The sequence below is a fragment of the Silene latifolia genome, chromosome 4 (assembly GCF_048544455.1).
Source record: "Silene latifolia isolate original U9 population chromosome 4, ASM4854445v1, whole genome shotgun sequence".
NCBI lineage: Eukaryota > Viridiplantae > Streptophyta > Magnoliopsida > Caryophyllales > Caryophyllaceae > Silene > Silene latifolia.
In genome coordinates, this window is record NC_133529.1 from 22,841,743 (window position 1) to 22,868,014 (window position 26,272).

Sequence of the window (26,272 nt, forward strand, 5' to 3'; positions counted from 1 at the left end):
AGTGTGTGCATTAGTACTTGAATTGTCTTTCATTTTTGTTGCATGCATGCTGTGTAGGTCGCAGTTAGGTGAGTGACTGTCTTTTCTTCTCTCTTTTACATATAACATTCACCCTTTGCTTCATGAGAGAAGAGTGACCACAAGAGAGTCCGATTTTGTTGGTCTTGCAAGGTCAATAGGTTGGCTATAATTCTGAACAGCTTATAACTCGTTTGCGTATTGACTGCTTAGCTTTAACTGTTAGTTTTTGTTGCATTAAATTGGTTCAAGTAGACAAGTTAAGCTAGCTCTGAGTTATCGTTTCCGTTCCATTAGTTTAGTTTTGAGTTTACTCGAGGACGAGTAAAGGTTTGGTTTGGGGAGGTTTGATACGTGCCTAATATATAGTCTTTTTAGCCTATTTCAAAGACGTATTTCTATGCATTTTTATCTTGTTTTTATGGTATTTTGCCCGAATTGGCTACTTTGGTTCGTTTTGTCCATTTTGTAGAAATGAACGCGAAAGTAGTGGAATCGTACTCTTTTTCGTCCTTTTTGCATGCATTTAGAGGAGACGGGATTGTTCCAGAGTGAGATACTACATTTGGAAGCGTCGTGGCACGCATTACGAGGCATTTAGGCGAGGACTTGAGCTGAAATGAAGTCAAAGTACTCGATCGAGCTGTTTTACCACTCGATCGAGTGGTTTCTACGTCCCAGAAGTGGTCGATCGAGCACTATGTACTCGATCCTTAACTTGCAGAAAGGCCATCTACTCGATCGAGTGACTTTCTGGTCGATCGAGTAGATTTGGCTGAGAATTTGGTCGATCGAGTGGTTTTAATCCACTCGATCGAGTGGTTTTGATGGCTATGGGCTTTAATTTAGCGTGAATGTTTATTTCGCTAAACTTATTTATTTTGCTATTTAAGCACGCTTTACTAGGTTAATTAGGGCTATCTTTTATTTTATCAAACTCTCTACTGTTAAACTTTGCTACGTACATTATTCTCCTTCACTGTAACCTCGCTTTGGGATTATTTTCACTCGGATTGTGTGTTCTTTACGCCGGATTCGCTTGGATTGTAATTCCTTTCTCCTTCTTAATAATAATTAAGCATTTGTTTGCTTTTAATTGTTTGTTTACTTCGATTATCCTTCTGCCCTAATTTTCTTTTATGCAATTTATCGTTTATTTCATAATGTTTACTGCTGGGAATTTAATTGCTGTTAGTTTAATTAGCGACATGAGTAGCTAAACCCCCCTTCATGTTGGGATTAAGGGATCTGCGGTAGAAATGTGACGATGTAGTAAATGAATTAGACGGATTAATTGTGAGACCCTGTCACCATAGCAATTTAATTGTATTTATTCAACTTAGTTGAGTGCACGCTTCTATGTCACCCTTTAATCTGGTTAAAATTAATCCTAGATCGAAAGATTGGACTAAATAGGCCTACTATGAACAGTAGACTACCCTAATGAGGATGAAAGTTAAGTTAGTGGTAATTTAGGATCGAAAGTGGATCGAAAGGACCTTTCAACATCCGTCTCACATTAGTTCGTCTGAATCATTTACAGCTGAGTCATTAGACTAACGTAGTGAACCGAATTCCCGACATGTCCCTTCTCTCTTGATAGTTTAAACCTTTATCTTGTCTTACTGCTCTTATCTTTATTTCTCTTTCCCTTAAATCTCATAGTTTAGAAACCAATTCAAACAAAACCCCCCAGTTGTTACTTTAGGACTAGAACTAGATAGCTGATAATTGCATTACCTCCCTGTGGATTCGATACTCGACTGCCTCTACTACATTTTAGTTGGGACTGTTTGGTTTTATCTTTGACAGGGTACACAATAGCCGTGTCAAATTTTGGCGCCGTTGCCGGGGAGGCAATTGTTTAAATTATTAGCTGTTTTATTTTTAGTCTTTCTTTTAGTTAAGGGGCATCCGTTCCTTAAACTATTCTTATATTCTATTTGTAGTTTCTTCTTATGCGCAGGGCACAGGGTGGTGAACTACTACCGATCAATCCTGAGATTGAGAAGACTTTGCGTGAGTTGAGGCGATCATCTAGGATATTGCCGACCGAGGAAGAGTTGAGTAATCTGTCTAGTTATTACGAGAACGCTCTGTTTGAGGAGGATCCACCTTCATCTCCTATTTCTAATTCATCAGCTGAGACCGTTACTTCTCCGGACTTTCTAGAAATGGCCGAAGAAGCAACTATTGCCATCACTACTGAGTAAGACAGTGCAAATCTCTATAAGGGATTTGTATTACGGGGAGGCAACAAAATTCGAGCCGAAGCCGTCCTATATCAATTTGGTTGAGAGAAACCAATTTGGGGAGCGCAAATGAAGATGCGACCAAGCATATGGAGACTTTCATTGATTATTGATGTTCTATACCCCCCCAATCGGCGTGACCGGATCAGATAAAAGAAACCATGTTTATTTTCTCACTCGCGATCTTTGCAAGGGAGTGGTATAGGGATCTGGACCGGGCTGCTCATGGGATAACTGACTGGAATTCACTGGCTTTGGCATTTTACAAGAAGTACTTTTCTGCCTCGAAGACTAATGCCATTAGAGCTCAGATCACGAGCTTTAAACAGGGGCCTGATGAGAACTTTCATGAGGCATGGGTCCGTTTCAAGAAGTTGGTGTGAACCATTCCGCACCATGGTTTCGAAAAGTGGAGTCTATGCAATTAGTTCTATAACGGGCTGTATGACGATCAGAGGGCTATCTTGGATGCTGCAGCTAGTGGCCGATTTGCTGAGAATATGGGAGAGACTAAGGGGTGGAAGATCATTGATGACTTAGCCACCCATAAAGCTGAGTATGGGAATTCTAGAGGGAATCAAAGGAGGAGTGCTGAATCTCCTTCTGTAGCCGCACTTGAAGCTCTCACTGCGAGATTTGATAAGTATGAGTTGGGAGGAGCTTCAAAAGGAGGGATGTATCAGGTAAATGTTGTTTCAGACGGTCCTTTCGTCTGTAGAAGATGTGGAGCTAAGGGATATGTTTCAGAGAATTGTCCTAGTCCTTTTGAGTCTTGTGCTGCCTTTCAACATTATAGGCAGACAAACACTTATTATGAGCCGAATGTCGATCCCAATTTGAGGTGGACGAGCCAAAATGTGCTCAATCCTACTCCTCCTCCGAACCAGCAGCAGCCGTATATTCCTCCACATAAGAATCAACAAGGCTATCAGAAGCCCCCGTCCTTCAATCCTCCTAATCACGGTGCATCATCTTCCGGCGGGGTGAGTGAAATTGGTGAGCTTAAGTCCATGATGCAAGCCCTTACAAAGCAGTTTCAGCTGAGTGATCAACAAAGAAACTCAAGTGATCAACAGAAGGACGCGTCTATTAAGGCACTTGAAACTCAAGTTGCCCAACTAGCCGCGAATCAATCCACAAGAAAGCATGGTCATTTACCGACTCAAAATGAGAAGAATCTACATGAAACATTAAATCTGATAGAATTGAGAAGCAGTCTTTCTTATGAGGGACCGGAAGTGTCGAAATCAGACCCGAGGATAGCTAAAATTGATGATGAACAGCGTTCAGGCGAAAATAACGAGCTGACAGCTAAGAAAGTGCTCGATCGACTGATTTCAGGTGGTCGATCGAGTAGAAATGATTAAGAAACTGGTCGATCGAGTGAACAGGAAAGTGGAGTTGATCGATCGAGTGGGAATTGTACTCGATCGACTGATTCTGAAGGAGAAACTGCTCGATCGAATGGGTTTATTGGTCAGTCAACCTTTTGACTTATGGCTCGTTGAACCCACCATCAACCAACGTCACAAAATAATTACCTTGAGTTATCAGCTCACGTGGGCAATTAAGGACCAAAAATATAATGTTTGTTCAGTTCACTTTGTGGTGTTCAAAATTGTCGTACAAAACCACATGAAAAACAAAATATATAAATATCAAAACGATGATGTCATATAGAGTACATAAGGGAATGAATCTAATCCATAAAAGAGTACTACAACTTAGGAACACGTTTAATTCCCATGGAATTAACATGCCCTTCATGCTTATCTTGTCGTAATGGTTTAGTGAGAGGATCTGCTATATTATCATCTGTAGCAATCTTTTCTATCACTACTTCCTTTTGCTCCACGTAATCTTGGATTAGATGAGCTTTCCGTTGTACATGTCTAGACTTGTTGCTAGACTTAGGCTCCTTAGCTTGGAAGATGGCACCTCTATTGTCGCAATAGATGGTGATCGGGTCATTCGAACTAGGCACTACAGATAGTCCTTGTAAGAATTGACGCATCCATATCGCTTCCTTTGCAGCCTTCGACGCGGCATAGTACTCGGACTCGGTCGTAGAATCTCTTTGTAACACTTTGTTTGGAACTCTTCCAGTGATCTGCAGCGCCATTAAGAGTAAAAATGAATCCGACCGAGATTTTGAGTCATCTCGATCCGTTTGGAAGCTAGCATCTGCATAACAGGTTGCGCATAGCTTTTTATCGCCTCCATAAGTCAATGCCCAATCTTTAGTCCTCCGTAGGTACTTAAGAATGTTCTTGATGCCATCCAATGTAATTCACCCGGATCTTTGTTGGAATCGACTTGTCATACTCAATGCATATGCCACGTCCGGACGTGTGCATATCATGGCATACATGATTGATCCTATAGCCGAGGCATAAGGAATCCGTGTCATGCGCTCTTTCTCTTCCGGTGTCTCCGGTGTCCGAGACTTGCTCAAATGCACCCTGGAGCCATAGGAAGAAACCCCTTTTTGGAGTTAGTCATGCTGAATCTCTCTAGGATCTTGTCTATGTAAGACTCCTGACTGAGAGATAACATCCGACGTGATATATCTCGATAGATACGGATGCCTAGAATTCTTTGTGCCTCACCCAGATCTTTCATCTGGAAATGGTTTTTCAACCATACTTTCACCGAAGTTAAGAGAGGTATGTCATTCCCAATCAGGAGTATGTCATCGACATACAATATTAGGAAGACAATCTTGCTCCCACTCGACTTGATATAAAGACATGGTTCCTCGACCGATCGAGTAAATCCATTTTCTTTAATCACTTGGTCGAAGCGATGATTCCAACTCCGAGATGCTTGCTTAAGTCCATAAATGGAACGCTTAAGCTTGCATACTTTCTTAGGATGTTCTGGATCGATGAAACCTTCGGGTTGTACCATGTACAACTCTTCCTCCAAATAACCGTTTAAGAAGGCGGTTTTCACATCCATCTGCCAAATTTCATAGTCATGAAAAGCGGCGATCGCTAAGATAATCCGAATGGAACGCAACATGACTACGGGTGCAAAAATTTCATCGTAGTGCAAACCTGGCACTTGGGTGAAACCTTTAGCAACTAGTCGTGCTTTATAGATATCTTGTTGACCTTCCACAGAATGCTTTATCTTGTAAAGCCATTTGCATTGAAGGGGACGAACCTTAGCAGGTAAGTCAACAAGATCCCATACGTTGTTCTCATACATGGAGTCCATCTCGGATTGCATGGCCTCAAGCCATAGCTTTGAGTCGAATGGTCATGGCACCTTTATAGGTTGCGGGTTCACTACTCGTTAAGAGTAGAATGTCATCTATGTCATGTTCCTCGACCATACCAATGTATCTGTCCGGAGGAATAGAGACTCTTCCCGACCTCCTAGGTTCCTCAGGAATATTCACCGCAGGGATTGAAGGAATTGGTTCCTCCAATGGTTGCTCGGTATTTGGTTCGGGAATCTCCGATGGTCGAAGGTTCTATCACTCTTTGTATTCTTGAGAAATTCCTTCTCTAAGAATGTCGCACTAGCCGCAACAAAACACGTTGTTCGGTTGGCGAATAGAAGTAATGACCAAGTGTTCCTTTAGGATAACCTATAAAGTATGTCTTGACCGATCGCGGGCCGAGCTTATCCTCGTGTCTCCACTTGACATAAGCCTCGCAGCCCCAAACCCGTATAAAGGACAAGTTGGGGACCGTTCCTTTCCATAGTTCATATGGAGTCTTGTCAACAGCTTTAGACGGACTTCGGTTAAGTATTAGAGCGGTGATGGAAGAGCATAACCCCACAATGAGTCGGGCAACACGGTGTGACTCATCATGGATCGAACCATATCAAGTAGTGTTCGATTTCTCCGTTCGGACACACCATTCAACCGAGGTGTTCCAGGTGGAGTTAACGTAGGGCAATCCTACGGTCCTTAAGGTGTTGATCAAACTCGTGAGAAAGATACTCGCCACCACGGTCCGAGCGCAGTGTTTTAATCTTTCGCCCGATGAGGTTCCGTACCCGATTCTCGGTATTCCTTGAATTTCTCAAAGGATTCACTTTTGTGCTTCATTAAGTAGACATAGCCATATCTACTTAAATCATCCGTGAAAGTGATGAAATACCTATAGCCTTCTCGTGCGGTGATTGACATAGGCCCACATACATCCGTATGTATGAGTCCTAATAGGTCGCCGCGCATTCCAACACCTTTGAAGGAAATTCGAGTCATCTTACCGATGAGACATGATTCACACGTGCCAAATGATTGAAAATCAAAGGCCGAGATAGCTCCATTCTTTATGAGTTGTTTTACGCGTTTCTCATTAATGTGTCCCATACTACAGCGATTGCCATAGATACGTTTGATCTTTGTCACCAACCTTTAACTTTTTATTCATTACGTGTAATATTTCGGTGGTCTGATCTAAAACATAAATTCCGTTCATGGAGACTGCCTTGCCATAAATCGTATCGTGTAATGAGAAAATGCAAGAATTATTCTCTATTACAAATGAAAAACCAAGTTTGTCAAGTGCGGTAAACGAAATAATGTTTTTCGAAAGACTGGGTACATAATAGCAGTTATATAAAAATAACTCAAATCCGCTAGGAAGCTGGATCACGTATGTTCCCCTTGAGACGGCAGCCACTCGTGCTCCATTCCCAACACGCAGGTCTACCTCACCCTTTACGAGGGGTTCGATGTTTCGGAGCCCCTGCACATGATTACACAGATGAGAACCACAGCCAGTATCTAGTACCCAAGTTCCGTAACTTGCGTGGTTAATCTCAATCATATGAATAAAAGTAGAAGAAGAAGATATACCAACAGGTTTAACGCGACCTGCTTTTATGTCCTCATGATAAACAGGACATGTACGCCTCCAATGCCCAGTCTTGTGGCAATGATGGCATTCCATGTTTTCGGTCTTGCTCTTTGTCGCACCTGATGAGTTACTTGCCTCACCAGGCCCACTCTTACCTGACCCTGACTTCTTGAACTTCGGTTTGCCTACTGCTAGGGTCCGCTTGAGCTTTGCCCTTACCCTTGCCCTTGTTTGTCACAACGAGAACATCTTGTTTCATGCTCCCACTGAACTTCATGTCCTTCTCGGGCCCCCGTACGAGAAGGGAGTGCAGTTCATGGGGACTTTTCTTCAAATCATTCATATAGTAATTGGCTCTAAAGAGCGCAAAACCATCGTGGAGTGAATGAAGCATGCGGTCAATCACAATGTTCTCGCTGATTTTACAATCAAGCGCCTCCGGTCTCTCGACATTCTCAATCATCGAGAATGTGTGGGCTAACCAGTTGGCCCTTTTCGAGTCTCGCATCAAAGAAGCGAGTGGTATGCTCATAGGTCACGATTCTCGGTGCTTTCGAGAATTCCTTAGTGAGCGTGGTGAAAATCTTGTTTGCACCTTGGGCTATGAAGCGTTTCGGCAAATTGGATTCCATTGCAAAAATGAGTACGTTTTTAATCGCACCCGCTTCCATGACGAAGTCGCTATACGTGGAGACCTCGTTAACTCGAGCCGTGGGGCTGGGGTGGCGGGAGGGGCTCGGTCAGATACGTGAGCTTCCCGTCGGCGGTGGCGGCATTCCGTAATGCCGCCTCCCATTCCGCGAAGTTTGATCCATCATTCTTGATCTAGTGGGTGATTCATCCGATTCATGAAGATCCGAAGCCAGGACTCACGGTCCAAAGTGGCACTTGGCATTGGGTCATCGAGGATGCCAGCCATTATGTTATTAGCAGTTTAAAAAAAAAACGTGATCTACGCTGAAAAAGAAAGAAAAACAAAAACGAAATAAGCAACTCATCGAGGTGATTTAAGTCTATTAAAAATTCATTTTAATCGTGTAGACTCATTGCACTTGCATAATTGATCTCCCTCAAGAATAATACAAGTGATCCCAAGACTCAATTTCCGTAAATTGATAAGCCAACTGTTTAGCTAGTTCTTCCGTAAGAACTCTTGGTCGATAGATTTCCGTAAATCCTATCTATAGTCCACCATAATCACAGGATCGTACGAGTGACCATAGTGTTGAGATAAAATAAGTCAATCAGTTCCAACTTACCCGACGTAGAAGGGGTCATATTATGCCTACCGACGAAGAAGGGATTCATTGGAGTTTGACCTATAAAGACTATTCTCAATTTTTGGTTATACGAGGAAGATCCCATCAACTTAGCTTTAATTCATTTTAAGTGAACGAATAACTAGCATTACGTGAATGAATTAACTTAGGTGATGGCTTAAAAAAAGATCGTGTGACATAAGAATGTCAAAGAAAACTAACGCGTGACCTCTATATGAGTCAGTTTTCATGCAATTATTAGGTGGTTTGGTTTTTAGGCGGAATATGATGCAATCTATCGTTACGATAAAATAAATAAATGAATGCAATACGTAAATAAAAATTCCTAGTGTGGCCTATCCTAGTAAAAAGAACATAATACAACTTTGGAATCCACCGTTGGACCCGAGAAGCTTGTCTTGATGTTCCATCTTTGTCCATGCAGCGGGAGTGAGCATCCGATCTCCATCTTTAGTCTTCTCAAAATTACAATTAAAATTTACAAAATATAAACCTATTTACATTCTAAATAAAAACTGTAATTACAAAAAAAAATAAAAAGGGAGATACGAGATCTCAAAATACAACCAAGACCGTGTTCCATCATTACGGTAACACGTTCTACTAAGGCCACACTAAGTTACAACCGTTTGTAAAATTAAATAAATACGTAATTAAAAACATTCAAAACAATCAAAATAACGATAAATAAAATGCATCAACTAAATTAAATTTATTCGTGACATAATTCCGTAATTATGTTAAATTTATCCAAACCACCTTTAATGATTAAAATTATGTGACAAAACCGCTTAAATCAACTTAATTTTAATCCGTGATAATCCGTTACTTTAAATCGTTTTAAAATAACTAAATGATACATAAGTGAACCGTTTCACTATCAAGCGAATGCATAAAATCCGTATTATGCACAAATTGGCCGAAAAAAAAAACAAAACAAAATTTTTTTTCTTCACGGCTGAGCGTGAACAGTACCAAAAATTTTTTTTTTTTTTATTTCTGCTGCTGAATGCCGAGAGCAACAAAAGAACAAAAAAAAAAAAAAATTTCTCGGCTCAAAAAACGTGAGCATCAATTAACAAGACAAAACGATTTGTTAAAACCCAATTGCAATTTAATCTAATCCGTATAGAATTGAAACTACAATTGGTGAATCTTTAACATATTGCTATGAATATCGATTACAATAACAATATGCAAAGAACGAATGAAAACAAAACATCGTCTGATCAGACGGAAACCAAAAAGCACGATTTCCAAAGCATAAAAAAAACAGGCCGTGACAAATAAAAAAAATGCCGAGACCAAAAAACCACACGGTTTACAATTTTTATGCCAAAATTTATCGATTCAAATTCGTTTGATGAAAAACACATAGAAAAATTTACGTGGCCTCGCTCTGATACCACTTGAGGGGTAATATCCGTATAATACCCTATAAAATTAGGACTATAACGCAAATTTTATATGTGATTATTGTCATAAAACGAAAAACATGAGAAAAACGATAAAGCATTAGAAATAACCTCGGGTCCTTTGAGATGCGGCCTAAGAACAGAAATCAAAGTAGATTTCCTCCTAATCGATACACCCAAGACCGTCTGAGACTATGCCCTTGTGCTAGAAATGTATTCTCTAATTGCCTTGCAATATTGAGAGAATTGTTGTGTGAGTTTTTCTTAGATGTGAGATCTGAATTTTGAGAGGTAATATTCTCAAAACCCTAGTTTGTTTGCAAATGAAATGCTTAGGTTACAAAAGAGAGAGAGAGCCTCTCTTTTGTTTCCTCTTGCTTGGCCGGCCGAGAGCTTACATGGGGAAGTGGGCTTCCACTTCCTCTTAATTTTAACTCGTGGTCCGGCTCGAAAAATGCTAAATGTATATGACGCGGTTTTATTATAAATCGTCATCGGTTATCGGTTATTAAAACATCAACTAATAACTCGGATTAGTTGAAATATTAATACATGTCCGACAAAGACAATATTGTATAATTAATTCAATATACATTAATTAAATATAATCGTTTATATTTAATTTACGAATTAACTGTTTAATTCGCCTTAGCCCATTTTATTTAATCCGTATTAAATAAAATATCTCAACATCGCATTTTGACTAATTACTAGTCAAATAACTCGGACTAATCGCTTAGTCAATTTTCGGCATCAACATGATGTATTTTCATACCGTCACATCTCTCAAACGTATCCTATAGGTGTGACTTTTAGGGACCAGTTGATCACCGCCATCTGTATGACAATAACGTCAAACTTATCTAGCAAGCCAACCGTTATTGATAAACGTGGACCAACTGATTATAATACAAAAGTATACCCTTTGATCCTTTTAGAGATTTAAATGTTATTGCACTACTTGTAGAGGACACCAGCCCCAACATAATGGGGTATTTATAATGGGGATTAGGTGCACAAATTAGGGTTACTAAGGGCTTAAATGACGATTAAGTCCTTAAGAAAAGTTGAGGAAATGCTCCTCTCGAAGAAAGATGCGAGTCTCTTTTTGCTAATCTTTCGAAAATATGCGCATCCCGAGTAGAACAAGAAGAAGCCGGGCTGCACTGGAGAACAATCCGAGCGTCCAAAAGGTCGGGACGAGCAGATTGTGCAGGTGGTGGACGAGCGGCTTGGTAGGTGGGACGCTAGGATTGTGGAGCTCTTGGACGAGCGGCCAGGCAGGTGGGACGCTCAGATTGTGGCTCTTGGACGAGCGTCCCGATGCTGGGACGAGCGGATTCCAGTCCAGTGAGCTTTTTCTTCTTTCCTTCTTTTCTTCTTCTAACAATCCTCCGGGATCTTGTCGGAGATGCAAGGATCTTCTTCATCATGGCCCATCTACTTCATTATTTATAAAGGCCTTCTAGTCTTGTCTTCACTTTGATGTTTGGTCATTAGATTCGATCAATTTAACTCTATTTTGCCATGAAAATGCAAGGTATGCACTCCTCTTCAACCAAGGGAACAAAACCTCAAAGAATATGCAAAACAAAGGACTAAAGATAGTAAATGACCCAAATATGCACTAAAAAGCATAGGAACGAGGCTAATTCGGGGACTAAATATGCTCAAATATTGGTCACATCACCGACTACACACCGAAGTGTGTAGCCCTGCCAGGTTACCGATCGCAACAGCTAACCACACTGCCAGTGGAGGACCGCAGCCTTGCTCTCCAAATCCCCGCTCATCACAACGAGTGAACCCAGATTATTAATGTGCATATTCCCTTGCGACGAGAGCCACAATAAGCGAACATGAGGTTGGAGCCATCTCCTAAAAATGGTCCCAAAACAACAGTACCAATCAACAATACAATCTAAATCAATCTAAATCCAATGATACATGTTATATAATCAACCACAATCAATCTCAAATCAATTATGCAATCAACTGAGTAGGGAAACCCTACCTTTTCGCAATCTAAGCACACACACACAAGTAACCGCAATAGCAAACCACCATGGAACCATCACCTACAAATAATAATCACATACAATTACTAACTACCCCTCAATTAACCAATATAGTATGCCCAATTACCAAATCCCCCAATTTTCCCAAATTAGGGTTTAATTAACTATCTCACCTTTTTCTCTCCGCCTAACCCCTTATACTATTCAACCACCAAAACACATCTCAACCACCATTTTTACACAAATCCATCTTACAAGCTTCAAAACTCCATAACTTCCTCATTTCTTATCCGAATCAAGTGTTTTTCGCGCAAAAAATCTTCCTCTTTCCGTCCTCCATCTTTCTAGGTAAGAAAGGAATCGACTTTCTTCCTTTGTCATGGCTACCGCCCTATTTTCCACTCGGTACCCATTTTCTAATTTCAATTCTTAGTCTTAATTTGTGTTTTCTTATGTTTAGGAGAAGGATTTGTTGACCCGGAAGTGGATTCATACGATATTGACGATTCTCTTGAAGATTAGAAGGCTAATAAGGTAACGGTGATAGGTTATTCGATATTTATGTCAAGATTGTGTGTTTTAATTGTTATAGATTAGTCTCTTGGTTGTGAAAGTTGGAAACTTTACATTTTTTTTTACATGTTCCTTGCTTGGTAGTTTGATGTGTGAAGTTATCTTAAGTTGGTTTGACGAATTTTGAGCATGTTGTTATATTTACTTTCAATTGGGTGAAATTGGTTGTTTACATGTATTAATTGGTGAAATCCGTCTCAAATATGCCTTGTTAATATGTTTAATTATGTCATGAAATTGGTAGTTTGGAAATGTTTGATTTGAAAACAATCGAGTAAAGTTGGTTGCTTGGATATGTAAACTGTTGATTTCCGTCTCAAGTATACATATGAAATTCCTTGTTAATTACACATTCTTATTCAATTGGGATTGTAATGATAAAATAAGATTGATTTGGGGGTAAAAATGTAGTTTGTATGTGTTGTGGAAAGCAGCCAGCACCCGCGGTTTCAGCCAGACCAGTTTTTGTAAAATGGCCATAACTCCTTCGTTATTTGTTTGTTTTGGGCTTATGACCTACCGTTAGAACCGTAAGAGGATATGCTATCACTTCCAATTGTTTTCACCTCATTCTCATTTCTATAACTCATGTTATGACCGTTTGAAGTTGACCCTTGTTGTAGTCGAGTACTAAACTTGTTGTTATAAATTGGGTTTTATGTTTCTTGTTGGGTATGTGTAATACTCCGTATTTAATTATAATAATAATAATAGTAGTAGTAGTAGTAGTAGTAGTAGTAGTAGTAGTAATAGTAGCAATAATAGTAGTGGCAACAACAACAACAACAACAACAACAACAACAACAACAACAACAACAACAACAACAACAACAACAACAACAACAACAACAACAACAACAACAACAACAACAACAACAACAACAACAACAACAACAACAACAACAACAACAACAACAACAACAACAACAACAACAACAACAACAACAACAACAACAACAACAACAACAACAACAACAACAACAACAACAACAACAACAACAACAACAACAACAACAACAACAACAACAACAACAACAACAACAACAACAACAACAACAACAACAACAACAACAACAACAACAACAACAACAACAACAACAACAACAACAACAACAACAACAACAACAACAACAACAACAACAACAACAACAACAACAACAACAACAACAACAACAACAACAACAACAACAACAACAACAACAACAACAACAACAACAACAACAACAACAACAACAATAATAATAATAATAATAATTGTCTCTCGGCTCCCCACCAATTTCATGTAAAATTTTATTTTTATTTTAATGAAAGATGCGCGCACCCTTTATAATAATAATAAAAAATAATAATAATAATAATAATAATAATAATAATAATAATAATAATAATAATAATAATAATAATAATAATAATAATAATAATAACAATAACAATAATAACAACAATAACAACAATAACAATACTAATAACAATAACAATACTAATAGTAATAGTAATAGTAATAGTAATAGTAATAGTAATAGTAATAGTAATAGTAATAGTAATAGTAATAGTAATAGTAATAGTAATAATAATAATAATAGTAATAATAATATTAGAAAGCAAGGATGAGGCTGAAGTGGTAAAACCTAAGACCAAATTAGGGATGAGCCTCTTCTACCATGCTGAAAGCAAGGATTCCTCTGAGATTGATGCAGTATTAGAAGACTTTCAGGATGAACTTAATCTTTGGAAATTCACTCTAATGGGCAATGTAATTGGATTGAAACCATCTCTGAAGCAAGTTGTGGATTTCACTGATAAATACTGGGGTGACATTGCTAAACCAGTTGTTCAATACTTTAAGAAGGGTTGGTTCATCTTTAGGTTAGATAAGGAGGAAGATATGGACAATGTGTTGAAGAAAGGGCCTTGGAAAATGGGATCTTACTCCCTAATCCTTAAGCAATGGTACCCAAATTTTTCTACTGCTATGGATAGGGTGTCCACCATCCCTATTTGGGTTATTTTCCCAGATTTGGATCCTTACCTATGGTCATCTGTTGTCCTTAGCAAACTAGCCAGTAAGATAGGGAGGCCTATGTTTGCAGACATGTCCACTACATCTAAGAAGAAGCTCTCCTTTGCTAGAGTCATGGTTGAGGCAAACATTTCTTCTACTCTACCTGACACTATTACTCTCAACACTCCCTTTGGTCCATCTGAGCAACATATTGACTATGAATGGTTGCCTCATTACTGTTCAGAATGTGGCAAAATGGGTCATAAAGCAGTCTCATGCAAAAGAAATAGGCCTATCTCAGCTTGTGAGAAACCTCAAGAGGAAAATTTACAGGCCTAAAAAGCCTACGCCTCCCGTGACTTCTGCTCCTTGCCGGCTAGGTGGTACCTCAGTAGAGCAGCCTGTAGTATGCGCTTCTCCAAAATCCTTGAGAGGGACTCTATCACAGTCTAGCGCTGCTAAAAAGCACTCAGAATGCAGTAAGAAGGGAACAGTGGATAAGACTCAAATAGCCTTGAAGAGACACTTACCACTTGTTTCACCTCTGATTACTCAAAACAGATTCTCCTCTCTTGAGGAAGGCAGCTTACAAGATAAAGCCTCTGATACCCTGTGTGATACATCACCTTTTCAGGTGGTAGACACTGACCCTTGCTTACTAGGTGGTACCTCAGTAGGGACCAGTGAGCCTGATACTTATTTTGTGACACCCCCATACTCTAAGTGCCTTACCAGGACCACTAAATGTATGAGAACGCCACCATCTCGGTTACCCGAGGCAATGATAATCAAATAGATAATAATGAAACGTACTTAAATGATTACAAAGTTTAAGTGATACAACTAAACTCCAAAACTGTTAAAAGAAAATACAATTGTTCTCAAATGTTAAACAAACTAGCTAAAGAACAACGTTCGACACAGCATAAGACTTCTAAAACAGCTCGTGATGACTCAACCCAGCTATTCCATGCGCATCAACCAAACCTGCTCAATAACTGCTCACCACCCCCGAATGGATCACCACAGTTTTTAAAACATTTAAACGGGGTCAGTACTAATTACACAAAAACAAATATCGTAAAGGAACAATATCACAAACAGCTCAACAAACCCCAGTCTCCATCTCAAATCTCCACACAACTGACTACACACTAAAGTGTGAAGCTCTGCCAGAGTACCCATCGTAACAGATACTCCACACCGCCATTGGGGGACCGCAGCCGTTCCCACCTAAGCCCTGGTCATCTTCATCGAGCGATAAACCCATGTTCATTAATGTGCACATGCCTCCTATGGCGGGTTCCACAGGAGGCGAATCAAGGGCGTGAAGCCACTCCCGCAAGTGACTCCACTCAGCCAGGGACGCACCCCGAAGATCACAGACAGATACAACAACAATCAACGTTATTAATCAACAACCGTCACAAACACCAGCAGTATACTTTAACAATAATCACAACCGTCTGAATCAATCAACAATACGAAATCACAACCGTCTGAATCAATCAACAATCACTAACTACAGTACAATCACCACACATTATGTAATTAATACCGAGTAGGGAAACCTTACCTGGAGAAGCAACCACCACAGACGATCTAGCAGCTAATTAGAATTCTCCTCCTATAACATGTATACATTCGATTACTACCACACCCATACAAATCACTCAAAATCCTCAAAATCACCCAATTAGGGTTTTAAAGAAACTCAACCAAATGCTATAAAAATTATACAAAGAACTTACCCTTGACACAATGATCACAACGGCGTAAAGAACAAGATGATCCGACTCTCCTAGCCTTGGGGATTTGCTAATGATGCGATGAATCAACTTACGTAACTTCCTTCTCTCAATTTAGGTTTTTAGAATGATAAAACGATTTAAGAAAAGTGACGGAACTCATTATATATTAATCTCGCATCATTAACAAAACCCGTCAAAACTCACCAGAACTCACTTACTCGATCGAGTAAGTCACTTACTCGATCGAGTGCCCCCTACTCGATCGAGTACCCAACTTACTCGATCAGTACCCTACAGTGGACTCTTTGTTTTGCGTCAAAAACTACTTACTCGACAGAGTAAGGCCCACTCGATAGAGTACCCATAGACTCATAAAACCGCAGTATTACATATTTGGTTCAGAGAATTGGCTCATCAAGCCCTGAGCTAGGCCAGATCTCTTCTGACCAGATGACTATTATCTCACCCCCTGCTGTAATGCATCAAGAATGTAACAAGGAGGATCAAATGGTAGTTACTCAAATAGCCTTGAAGAGAGGACTATCATCTGAATCCAGTGAGATCACCTCTACAAATGGGCCTATCATTAGGGGCCAGGAGGCTCAGGTTATTCTTCAAATCAAACATGAGCTCAATGCTGGGAATATAGGGGAGCCAAAACCACGTGATCACTCTCATGAAAATCTCCTCATGGAACATTAGGGGAGGTAATGATCCTCTCAAGCCTCAGGAAGTTTTACATTTTCTGAATAATGATAGATTGGATATCTTATGTGTACTGGAAACTAGGATAAAACATGGAAAAGCAAAAAAAATCTTTCAAAAATAAATTTAGGGCTTTTAATGGTGTTTGCAACTATGATGCCCATACTAATGGAAGAATTTGGCTAACCTGGAGAGCTGCTACTGTAACTATTGTTCCTCTCATTATACATGGTCAGTTTATTCATTTTGAAGTCACTCACCATGCCACCTGCTCCAAGTTTCATCTAACTAGAGTTTATGCTAGTAATAATGCTAGAGTGAGAGTTTACCTTTGGACTCAGTTGATTAATATTAGTGGTTCTGTAAAGGCTTGGATTCTACTTGGGGATTTTAATGTGGTAAGAGATGTTAGTGAAAGAATTAGTAACACTCCTCCTACTCTTGCTGATATTCTGGATTTCAACTCCTGTCTCCTCAAATGTGGTGTAGATGACATTAGTGGTACAGGATGTGAAATGACCTGGACAAACAAGCAAGATATTAAAACTCTGGTTTGGTCAAAATTGGATAGAGCACTGGCTAACACTGAATGGCTAAATATTTTCCCTGGTGCTTCTGCAAATTTTCTTCCCCTTGGAATCTCTTATCATTCACCTGTCCTTGTGTCAGTTTTGGAAGATAGATACCATGGATCCAGGTTTAGCTTCCTCAACTGTTGTGTTGAGCATCCTACTTAGCATTCCACTATTCAGGAAGCTTGGCTTGAACCTGTTAATGGCTCTCAAATTTATAAGCTGTTTGCAAAGCTGAAGAATGTTAAGACCAGGCTTATTAATCTTCATAAGGGGAGTTTTTCCCAAATCTCTCAACGAGTTAAAACTTGCAAGGATGAGCTTACTGCTTGTCAGCAAAATATTCAGGACAATCTTTTTTCTCCTACTTTGTATGACCAGGAGAGAAACCTGATCCAAATGTACTCTAAACTCAGGAAAGCTGAGGCTAATTTTCTCAAACAAAAAGCTAAATTCTCTCATATTTCCTATAATGACTCTTCCTCCAAGTATTTTTTTGCTAGAATGCATGAAAGGAAGCAGCAACAAATTATTGGATGCATCACTGATAGACATGGACAGGCTCAGATTGGACTTGATAATGTAGCTTCCAGTTTTGTTGACTATTACAAAAGCTTGCTGGGGACTGCAATTGATATTACTCCTATTGATGCGTAGTTTATTCAACAAGGGCCTTGTATTCAGGATGATGACCTTCCTATTCTCCTTAAACCCATTGATTCTGTTGAGATAAAGAATGCAGTATTCAGTATTGGTTCAGGTAAAAGCCCAGGGCCAGATGGCTTCTCTTTTGAATTTTTCAAATCTTCTTGGGACACTGTGGGGCCTGATTTTTGCAAAGCCATTCAAGCTTACTTCAGGAATGGCAGACTTAGTAAACAGGCTAATGCCACTCTTATAACTCTCATCCCCAAAAACAAGGTATGCAATACAGTCATGGATTTTAGACCCATATCTTGTTGTACAACTTTCTATAAAACTATTAGCAAAATTCTCTCCCAAAGGCTTCAGAGCATCCTACCAAAGATCATAGGTGCTGAACAAGTTGCTTTTATTAAGGGCAGGGACATTCATGAGAACATTATGATGTCTCAAGCTTTAGTGAAGGGCTATGGCAGGAAATATCTTACTCCTAGGTGTTTAATCAAAGTTGACATCAGAAAAGCCTTTGATTCTCTTCAATGGGGGTTTGTAAGAAGTATGTTGACCACCTTAAAGTTCCCTGACACTTTTATTGATTGAATTATGGGATGCATTTCTCGTTCCTGGTTTTCCATTAAGCTTAATGGTTCTGTGCATGATTTTTTTAAGGGAGAGAGTGGACTCAGGCAAGGTGACCCACTCTCTCCTTACCTTTTTGTTCTTAGTATGGAACTACTTTCTAGATACTTGAGGAACCTTTGCTCTGAACCAAATGTCTCTCATCACCCAAAATGTGCTAAACTTGGGCTTACTCATCTCATTTTTATTGATGATTTAATGATCTTCACTAGAGGTGATGTGCCCTCTATAACTGCTGTTCTTAATACTCTCAAGAAGTTCTCAAGCTGGTCAGGTTTATCTGCAAATACTGATAAAGCTGATATATACTTTGGTGAGGTTTCAACTGCTGTTAAGGCTCAAATTCTCAGTATCACTGGGTTTTCTGAGGGCAATTTCCTTTTTAGGTATCTGGGTCTGCCACTGGATAATGCCAGGATTTATGCTGATACTTATGGAGTTCTCATTAATAAGATTCAGGCACACCTTCAGCATTGGTCTACCAGATTCTTTTCTTATGCTGGGAAGGTGCAGCTGCTGAGCTCTGTTATTTTTGGGATCACAAATTTCTGGTGTGCAAATGTTCTTCTCCCCAAGAACATCATTAAAACCATCAACCAAGTGTGCAAGGATTTTTTCTGGCACAATGATGGAGATAGCAACAGACTAGTTTTTCATAGCTGGAGGAGTGTTTGCTCTCCTTGGGAAAATGGAGGATTTGGTATTTAAGAAATGCTCTCAAGGAACAAAGCAGTCCTTGCTAAAAAGCTTTGGATCCTGGAACAAAGCCTATAATTTTCCTCAATCTACCATTTGGGAGGTACAAAGTAAACATCATCATTCTGAAGTTTCAGGAGCAGTATAACTGTTAAGAATGAAATGATTGTTAGAACTGGCACTCAAACTGCAGATGCTTCTCTTTTCCATTCATGGATTCAAGGTGGCAAATTTTGTCTTGACAAAGCATATACTTTGTTTAAGGGGACTTCCATACCTCATCCTTGGGCACCTACTTTAAAACATTCTTACATTATCCCTACTCATCGCATCATTACTTCACTGGCAATGCAGGGACACCTTGCCACTATAGATAACCTTCCCACCAGAGGACTTCTTGTCATTAGTAGATGTGTGCTCTGCAAAGCTGCAAATGAATCACATACTCACATTTTCTTCAGCTGCTCTTACTCTACAGCTCTTTGGGAGAGGCTCCTTCATTTGCTGGGCCTGCCTCATCGCAGTACAGACTATAGCAGTGAGCTTCTTTGGAGCCTGCATAGGAAGCGTGCAAGGCATTGGAAAAATGGTTGGTTTCGCAGCTGTATTGCTGCTGCCTGCTACCACCTCTGGTCGGATCAAAATATCAGGCTATTTCAGGGTATTGAACAACTTGTTGACAAGCTAGTGCGAAAAAACCAGTTTCAGATTAGTGTCCAAGTCCTGCACAACATCAATTGTGCTCATTATGATAGAGTTGTTCAAAGTCTAAATAGTGCTTAGTTTCTTTGATGTGCTCTAGGGGTTATTTCTTTGTTGAAAATCCTGTCCTTTTTATTTTACCCTTCATGGATGAATAAAATGGGACTATAATTTCTTGCAAAATAATAATAATAATAATAATAATAATAATAATAATAATAATAATAATAATAATAATAATAATAATAATAATAATAATAATAATAATAATAATAATAATAATAAAGTTACATGTATATACATACACACATACACTCACCTATACTACACTCACCCTATATATATACTCCCTTATCCCTTATCCACCCACCTCATCATTTCATTCATCATTTCCACCACACAAAATTGAGGGAAATCTTAGAGAGAAAGAAGAGAAAAAAGAGAAGAAAAGGGAGATCGTCTTTTGTCCCTCCGCCTCGAGTTCACAAGGTGAGACCGTCTTATACTAACTTTTATATTATTTATTTTATACCTTTAACCCATCCTGACCTTGACCCATATTTGACCACCTCGAGACTGTCATTGACCATCCCTATAGGGCGTTGACCGAGTGGGTTTTGGGTTGAGTTTTGGGATCTAGGTGAACCGCGAGTTAGGGCTTCGGTTTTAGAGACTTTATGGGTCGGTTTGGGTCTGGCTGTGGGTGGTTATTGTCGAGGGTGGTGAAGGGAGTTGAGGGGTGGTCACGGTTGGCGGATATGGCGGCTGTGGTGGTCGAAAAACCGAGAGAAAGGATGGATATCGAGTTGTTGAGGTTTGTTGTTGTTATTTGTTGCTTGTTATTGTTGTTGTGGTCGGGTGTGGGTAGAAGAGGGGGCTCGGGTCAGGTGGTGGTGAGGGAGTCTCAGGCCATGACCACCATGGTGGTGGTGGGCCACGGTGGTGGCCGTGTATGGTGGTGTGTGTGTTGGGGTCGAGTTGTTGTTGGTATTGCCGTTTGTTGTTTTTATTGTTGCAGTTGTGGTGGCTGTCGCCCGTGGTCCACCGTGGCTGGTGGTGGGGGCCCACGGTGGCGGCAGTAGGTGGTGAGTGGTGGTTGACTTGAGTCAGGTTTTGGGTAGTTGTGTAAGACGGGTATTTAACTAGTTGTATACGTATTTGTATACGTATTAGATTAGTTTATTTATATGTATTTGTATATGTATTAGATTGGTGTATTTATACGTACTTGTATGATTATCGTATTTTAAGAAATGGGTTTTGTGAGACGGTTTTACGAGACGGGTCAAGCTTGTGTGACGGATTGCTTATGCGGATTTGCTGTGAGGTAGGTTTATCCTACTCAATTTTTATTATCAAATTTGTTTATAAAATGAGTCTTTTGTCATTTAATTACATCGAGTGAGTCGTATTGCATGTTGTTGGTCATGACGACTCGACGGGTCGGGATTTAAAGAAATGGTATCCATGGCATGTTTGGCATGTCATGGTGTATATGGTCTGTCATGCATTTAATATTGTGACGGTTATGATTGTATATGTTGGAGGATTCATGTTGTTGTTATTTTGGAGACGTAAGACGGCTATATGTCTTTCTACACGAGAGTTTACGTCTTATGTGGTTGAATGTAAAAGTCTTGGTCCTGTCGGACACTAGAGGTGAGATTCAAGCCTTCTAGTTGCGATATGATCGCCAGGTTTGATGTTCACATCTGTTCTTATGGTGAGATGCAAGCCATGAGTGCGCATGTGACGTTAATAGCCACATCCCGTGCAAGGTTTATTAGAAGATTTCCAAAGTAATGGCTATGGTTTTCAACTATATGTATTGCAATGATTGACTACTCATTTATCTATCTCACATGATTTAAGTACTAGTTTTATGTAATTTGGATAGTCGCTTATGTCACATTTCATTGGAGTTCGTGCTTGTGATTAACTAACCGTATCTATGTTCTTTCCTTTACTTCACTTATTTAAATATGCCTATGACATGCTCATTTGCTATTCTATCTTGCTTTATCTTATTATTCTAACATGAATGATCCCATACTTATTTGTTCAAGTGAATTATATCCCGTATTTATTTTGTCTTGCCTTATTTGAGTTCTTTGTTATGTTCATTTTGATATAATGTGGCTGGGAGAACCTTCAGTTTCTCCCCACTGACTGTGGCATTCATGTTTCATGAATGATAGGTATTAGTTGGTGCATTTATGGGGTGAAGACATGTGTTAGATAGTGAGTACCTTGACCGTTGGATTTTTGTCTATCGTTATGCTTAGACTCACCTTTTAGACTTGTTATTCGTGGGATATCTTTTCCGCCTTTTTTTGCTAGACTTGGTTTGTAGTAACCTAAGTTTGCTTATCGTTGCACTTGTTTCATTTTATTAGTGACTCCCACATGTTAAGCTTTAACTAGTAATAACAAGTTTTTAAAAATTTTATAATTTCCGCTTAAATTTATTAGTTATATTTTCCGCATTATCGCGGGGTGTCACAATTCCACCTGACGATTGGGAGGCAACTTTATAGACAACATCTATACTACCGTTCATAGGCCGGAACCTCACCAAACTACTTTCATACTTCATGCATACATACTTAGCTTAAGCGGCCATACTATATAACACAAGTGATCAAATCTCTTAACAACATGATTAAACTCACACGCATTAGGCATCACACTTTTACTCTCATAACCGCGAAAAGCAAGCTTGGTAATACTAAATCCACAATTATATATCCCTATTATTAAAACTCAAACTCATCCCTCGTATGTCACGGTCGTCAACGCGACCTCCTCACACGGGTTCACCTGGTTTCATAAACTTTTGTCACCATTTATTCAATTCATACCATTCCTCAAGTCAAATGTCACAACCTCCAAAAACTTTTTATCAACTCATGTCATCACTCTCTTTACTCTTGGTACCTCAATATTCTCTCATCATTCCATAAATCCCAACTCAAACATATGATATCCCAAAATACCCGAGTCATACTCAATAAGGTCACTCTCACTTGTCCTTTAAATTTCGTTTGCTAACTATGAGTCCGAACAACTGCTAAATATCCAACCTTAATCGTACACCAATCATCATTTATAGGTTGTCTCTCATGATCAACTCACCAAACTCAAAACTTTGCATAGACTAACATATCTTCCTAGCGTTTCCAAATTCCCAAACTCAATGACAACATCCAATATCATATATGTAATACCTCGGATTTATAAGTTGTTGGGTACTCTATCGAGTAGCATTTACTCTGTCGAGTAAGTTAGATTGGCTTTCTTGAGTACGTTCTACCTGATGAGTACTGATCGAGTAAGGGCAACTAGATCGAGTAGCGGGTACTCGATCGAGTAATTAAGTTAGTTACTCGATCGAGTAAGTCGGGTTTTATACGAGTTTTTCCGGGTTTTGATAGCAATGCGTGAAATAATATATAAAGCTTGTACGTCAGTTCTTTTTACCTTTCTCCTAAAACCTAAACTTTTTACAAAGAAAGCAAAGCAACGTCGATTCTTCTTCTCTCATTGCTATCAAATCTAAGGGCTAGAGTCATTGGATTGCAGAGTTCCTTACACCTTTGAGACCGTCGTATTGTGGGTAAGATCCTAGTACAGTTTTTATGTTATTTTGTTAACTTTGGTTTAAACCCTAATTGGGTGATTTGAGGGTTTTGAGAGTATTATAGGTATTAGTTTGTGATTGTATGATTATATGTTGATAGGAGGTGATTTCATAGAGGAGCGCTTTTGATCTGCTGTTGTGACGAGTTGTGGTGATTGCTTTCCAGGTAGGGTTTCCTACTCAGTTATTGTTTACATGATACGAGATGGATGATTGGTTGTTGATTGTTGATTAATGGAAATTGTTTATATCGTATTTGAATTGGTATTGTTGATATTGTAATTGGCTGTGGTATTCTGTCTGTGGTTCGCGAGGTGCGCCCTCGGCTGAGTGGAGTCATTTGCGGTAGTGGCTTTATGCCCTTGATTTGCTCCTTGTGGAACCCGCCACAAGAGGGTATGTGCACATTAAGTAAAATGGGTTTTCGCTCGGTAAAGATGAGTGAGGCTTAGGTGGGAACGGCTGCAGTCTGCCACTGGCTTTGTGGATTACTGGTTGCGGCCGTAATCTGGCACCTTCAGGCTAGTTATGTGATTGGTGATGTGACGGTGTTAGAGAATTGTGTCTATGTATTATTGTTGTTGTTGTATTATCTTATACTGGGTATGCAGTAACTGACCCCGTCTAATTGTTTTAAAAACTCTGGTGATCCATTCGGGGATGGTGAGCAGTTATTGAGTAAGTCTGATTTGGATGCGCAAGGGATTAGCTGGGAATGAGTCACCACGAGTCATCGTCTAGGAGTCTTCCGCTGTTGTGTCGAACATTTATTTACTTTAGTTGGTTTGGTTTTTGGAACAGTTGTATCGTGCTTTTCAGTTTTGGATTTTGGCATGTAATCACTTTAAACTTAATTATTTAATGTACGTTCTTTGATGGTCTATTTGATATACATTGCCTCGGGTAACCGAGATGGTAGCACTCTTATGCATTAGGAGGTCTTGGTAAGACACCTTGGTGTATGAGGGTGTTACAATATACCTTATCGGGGTCATAGACCTAAGGCTAGGGTGAGGAAATCATTCTATTAGGCTCACACACAAATTCTATACCCGGAAATCTCGGGGGTTCCATCACCGAGGGTACCACCGGCTCTTGGCGAACTTCCCTTGCTTGATTGCTCCCCGCATTACTTGATGACTTCGGCACGCCCCGGAATTCATTCCACAAGTCAAATCTCGGATAGGAGTGATGAGAATTAAAATAATCCAGAACGGATACGGAAGAGGTAGGAAATCAATTAACTTGGGATGCATAGAAAATTTTCCCAACGCTTAAACCAATGACCGACACCTTAAAATAAACCCATGACACGAGCTTGTCATTGAGATGAAGTTTACTTAACCCAAAGAATGGAATTAAAGCAATTACGACATGGCTTCCTTTGTATTTTAACCAAACCACGAACTTGTTTTAATAGCACACTTGAAATATGATGAAACTTTGTAAAATGATGCAAATTCAAAAATCAACTCTAGCAATTTTACCAACTTTGTAAAATGCTCTTCCTTATTATGCAATTTTACTCAAACTTGACTAAAATGTGAATTATTATATTAAAACTTTAACATAAAGGTCATTTGTCTCAAATTTCTCGAAAACTTTAATACGGAATAATCCGTCATAGGATGGTACATGTCACTATAGGCCAAGTTCGAAGCCTTACGAATCGATTAGGATAAAACCTAACTTGGAAAAGTCAAAATCCGGGTAGGTATACCACACATTTTCGAAAAGTTTAAGACGGATAAATCTCTTACGCACGACTTCACAAAGCATTATAATCAAAGATAGGGTTAATAAGGAGTAAATGAAGTACGTCACGAGCGTAAAATCAAAGCTTATGTATACTTGTCACAACATTTTCGGGACATTTTCCAACCTTTAAGACGGAAAATTTTTGATTCATACCATTTTATAGCAATTCCCAAATAATATTATAGTCTTGCAATACTATTAAACCGTGATTAAGATAAAATTAAAATTGTTCATATTCCTCACTTGGTTCGAAAATTTTAAGCAGAATCGATGATGAAATCTTTGTTTCTAAGACAACGTACCACACTACTAGTGAAGATAGTAATCTTATAAAACGATTAAACCAAGTTTCACTTATGAAAAATCAAATTCTTGTGCATGAACACCCCAAAATCCAAAAATTAAGGTAAACTTTTAAGATGAAATTTTCACATACAAGATAAGATCCAACATTAATAATAAATGTTAAGCCTTTGTTGTTCAATTAGACCCAACAACAAACACAAAAATCCAATTATTGACTCAAGAACACAAGTTTTCAAGCTCATCCATGGTGGACAAAATTTTTAATGTAAAAATTTGATTTTTGACCACTTTAATGATGTAGATAATCAACTACTACCATGAATTTGAACAAAATTATGCAGTTAATTGATAAACCTTGAATAAACATGTGTAGATCTAACCAAATCAATTTGGGGAAAACTGAAGGAGGTGAACACAATTACATGGTCAAATTAGAGAAGAAGAATGAAGAAAAATGGAGTAGCAAGCTGTAATCCAAAC

General features: G+C 39.2%; 2 protein-coding genes and 1 non-coding gene across 3 annotated transcripts; 2 read left to right on the forward strand and 1 right to left on the reverse strand.

The window, feature by feature from the left end:
- Nucleotides 1-2,566: 2,566 nt before the first annotated feature.
- On the reverse strand, nt 2,567-2,673 carry LOC141654072 (small nucleolar RNA R71). Its single transcript, XR_012547650.1, has one exon. It is a non-coding gene; the product is annotated as a small nucleolar RNA R71 (small nucleolar RNA).
- Nucleotides 2,674-16,929: 14,256 nt separating this feature from the next.
- Nucleotides 16,930-18,651, forward strand: LOC141651239 (uncharacterized). The gene is made up of 3 exons (XM_074458958.1): nt 16,930-17,493; nt 17,590-17,991; nt 18,067-18,651. Exons 1-3 carry the CDS (start codon nt 16,930-16,932, stop codon nt 18,649-18,651), a joined length of 1,551 nt encoding a protein of 516 aa, XP_074315059.1.
- Nucleotides 18,652-19,548: 897 nt separating this feature from the next.
- On the forward strand, nt 19,549-20,169 carry LOC141651240 (uncharacterized). The gene has a single exon (XM_074458959.1). It carries the CDS (start codon nt 19,549-19,551, stop codon nt 20,167-20,169), a length of 621 nt encoding a protein of 206 aa, XP_074315060.1.
- The last annotated feature ends 6,103 nt before the right edge of the window (nt 20,170-26,272 follow it).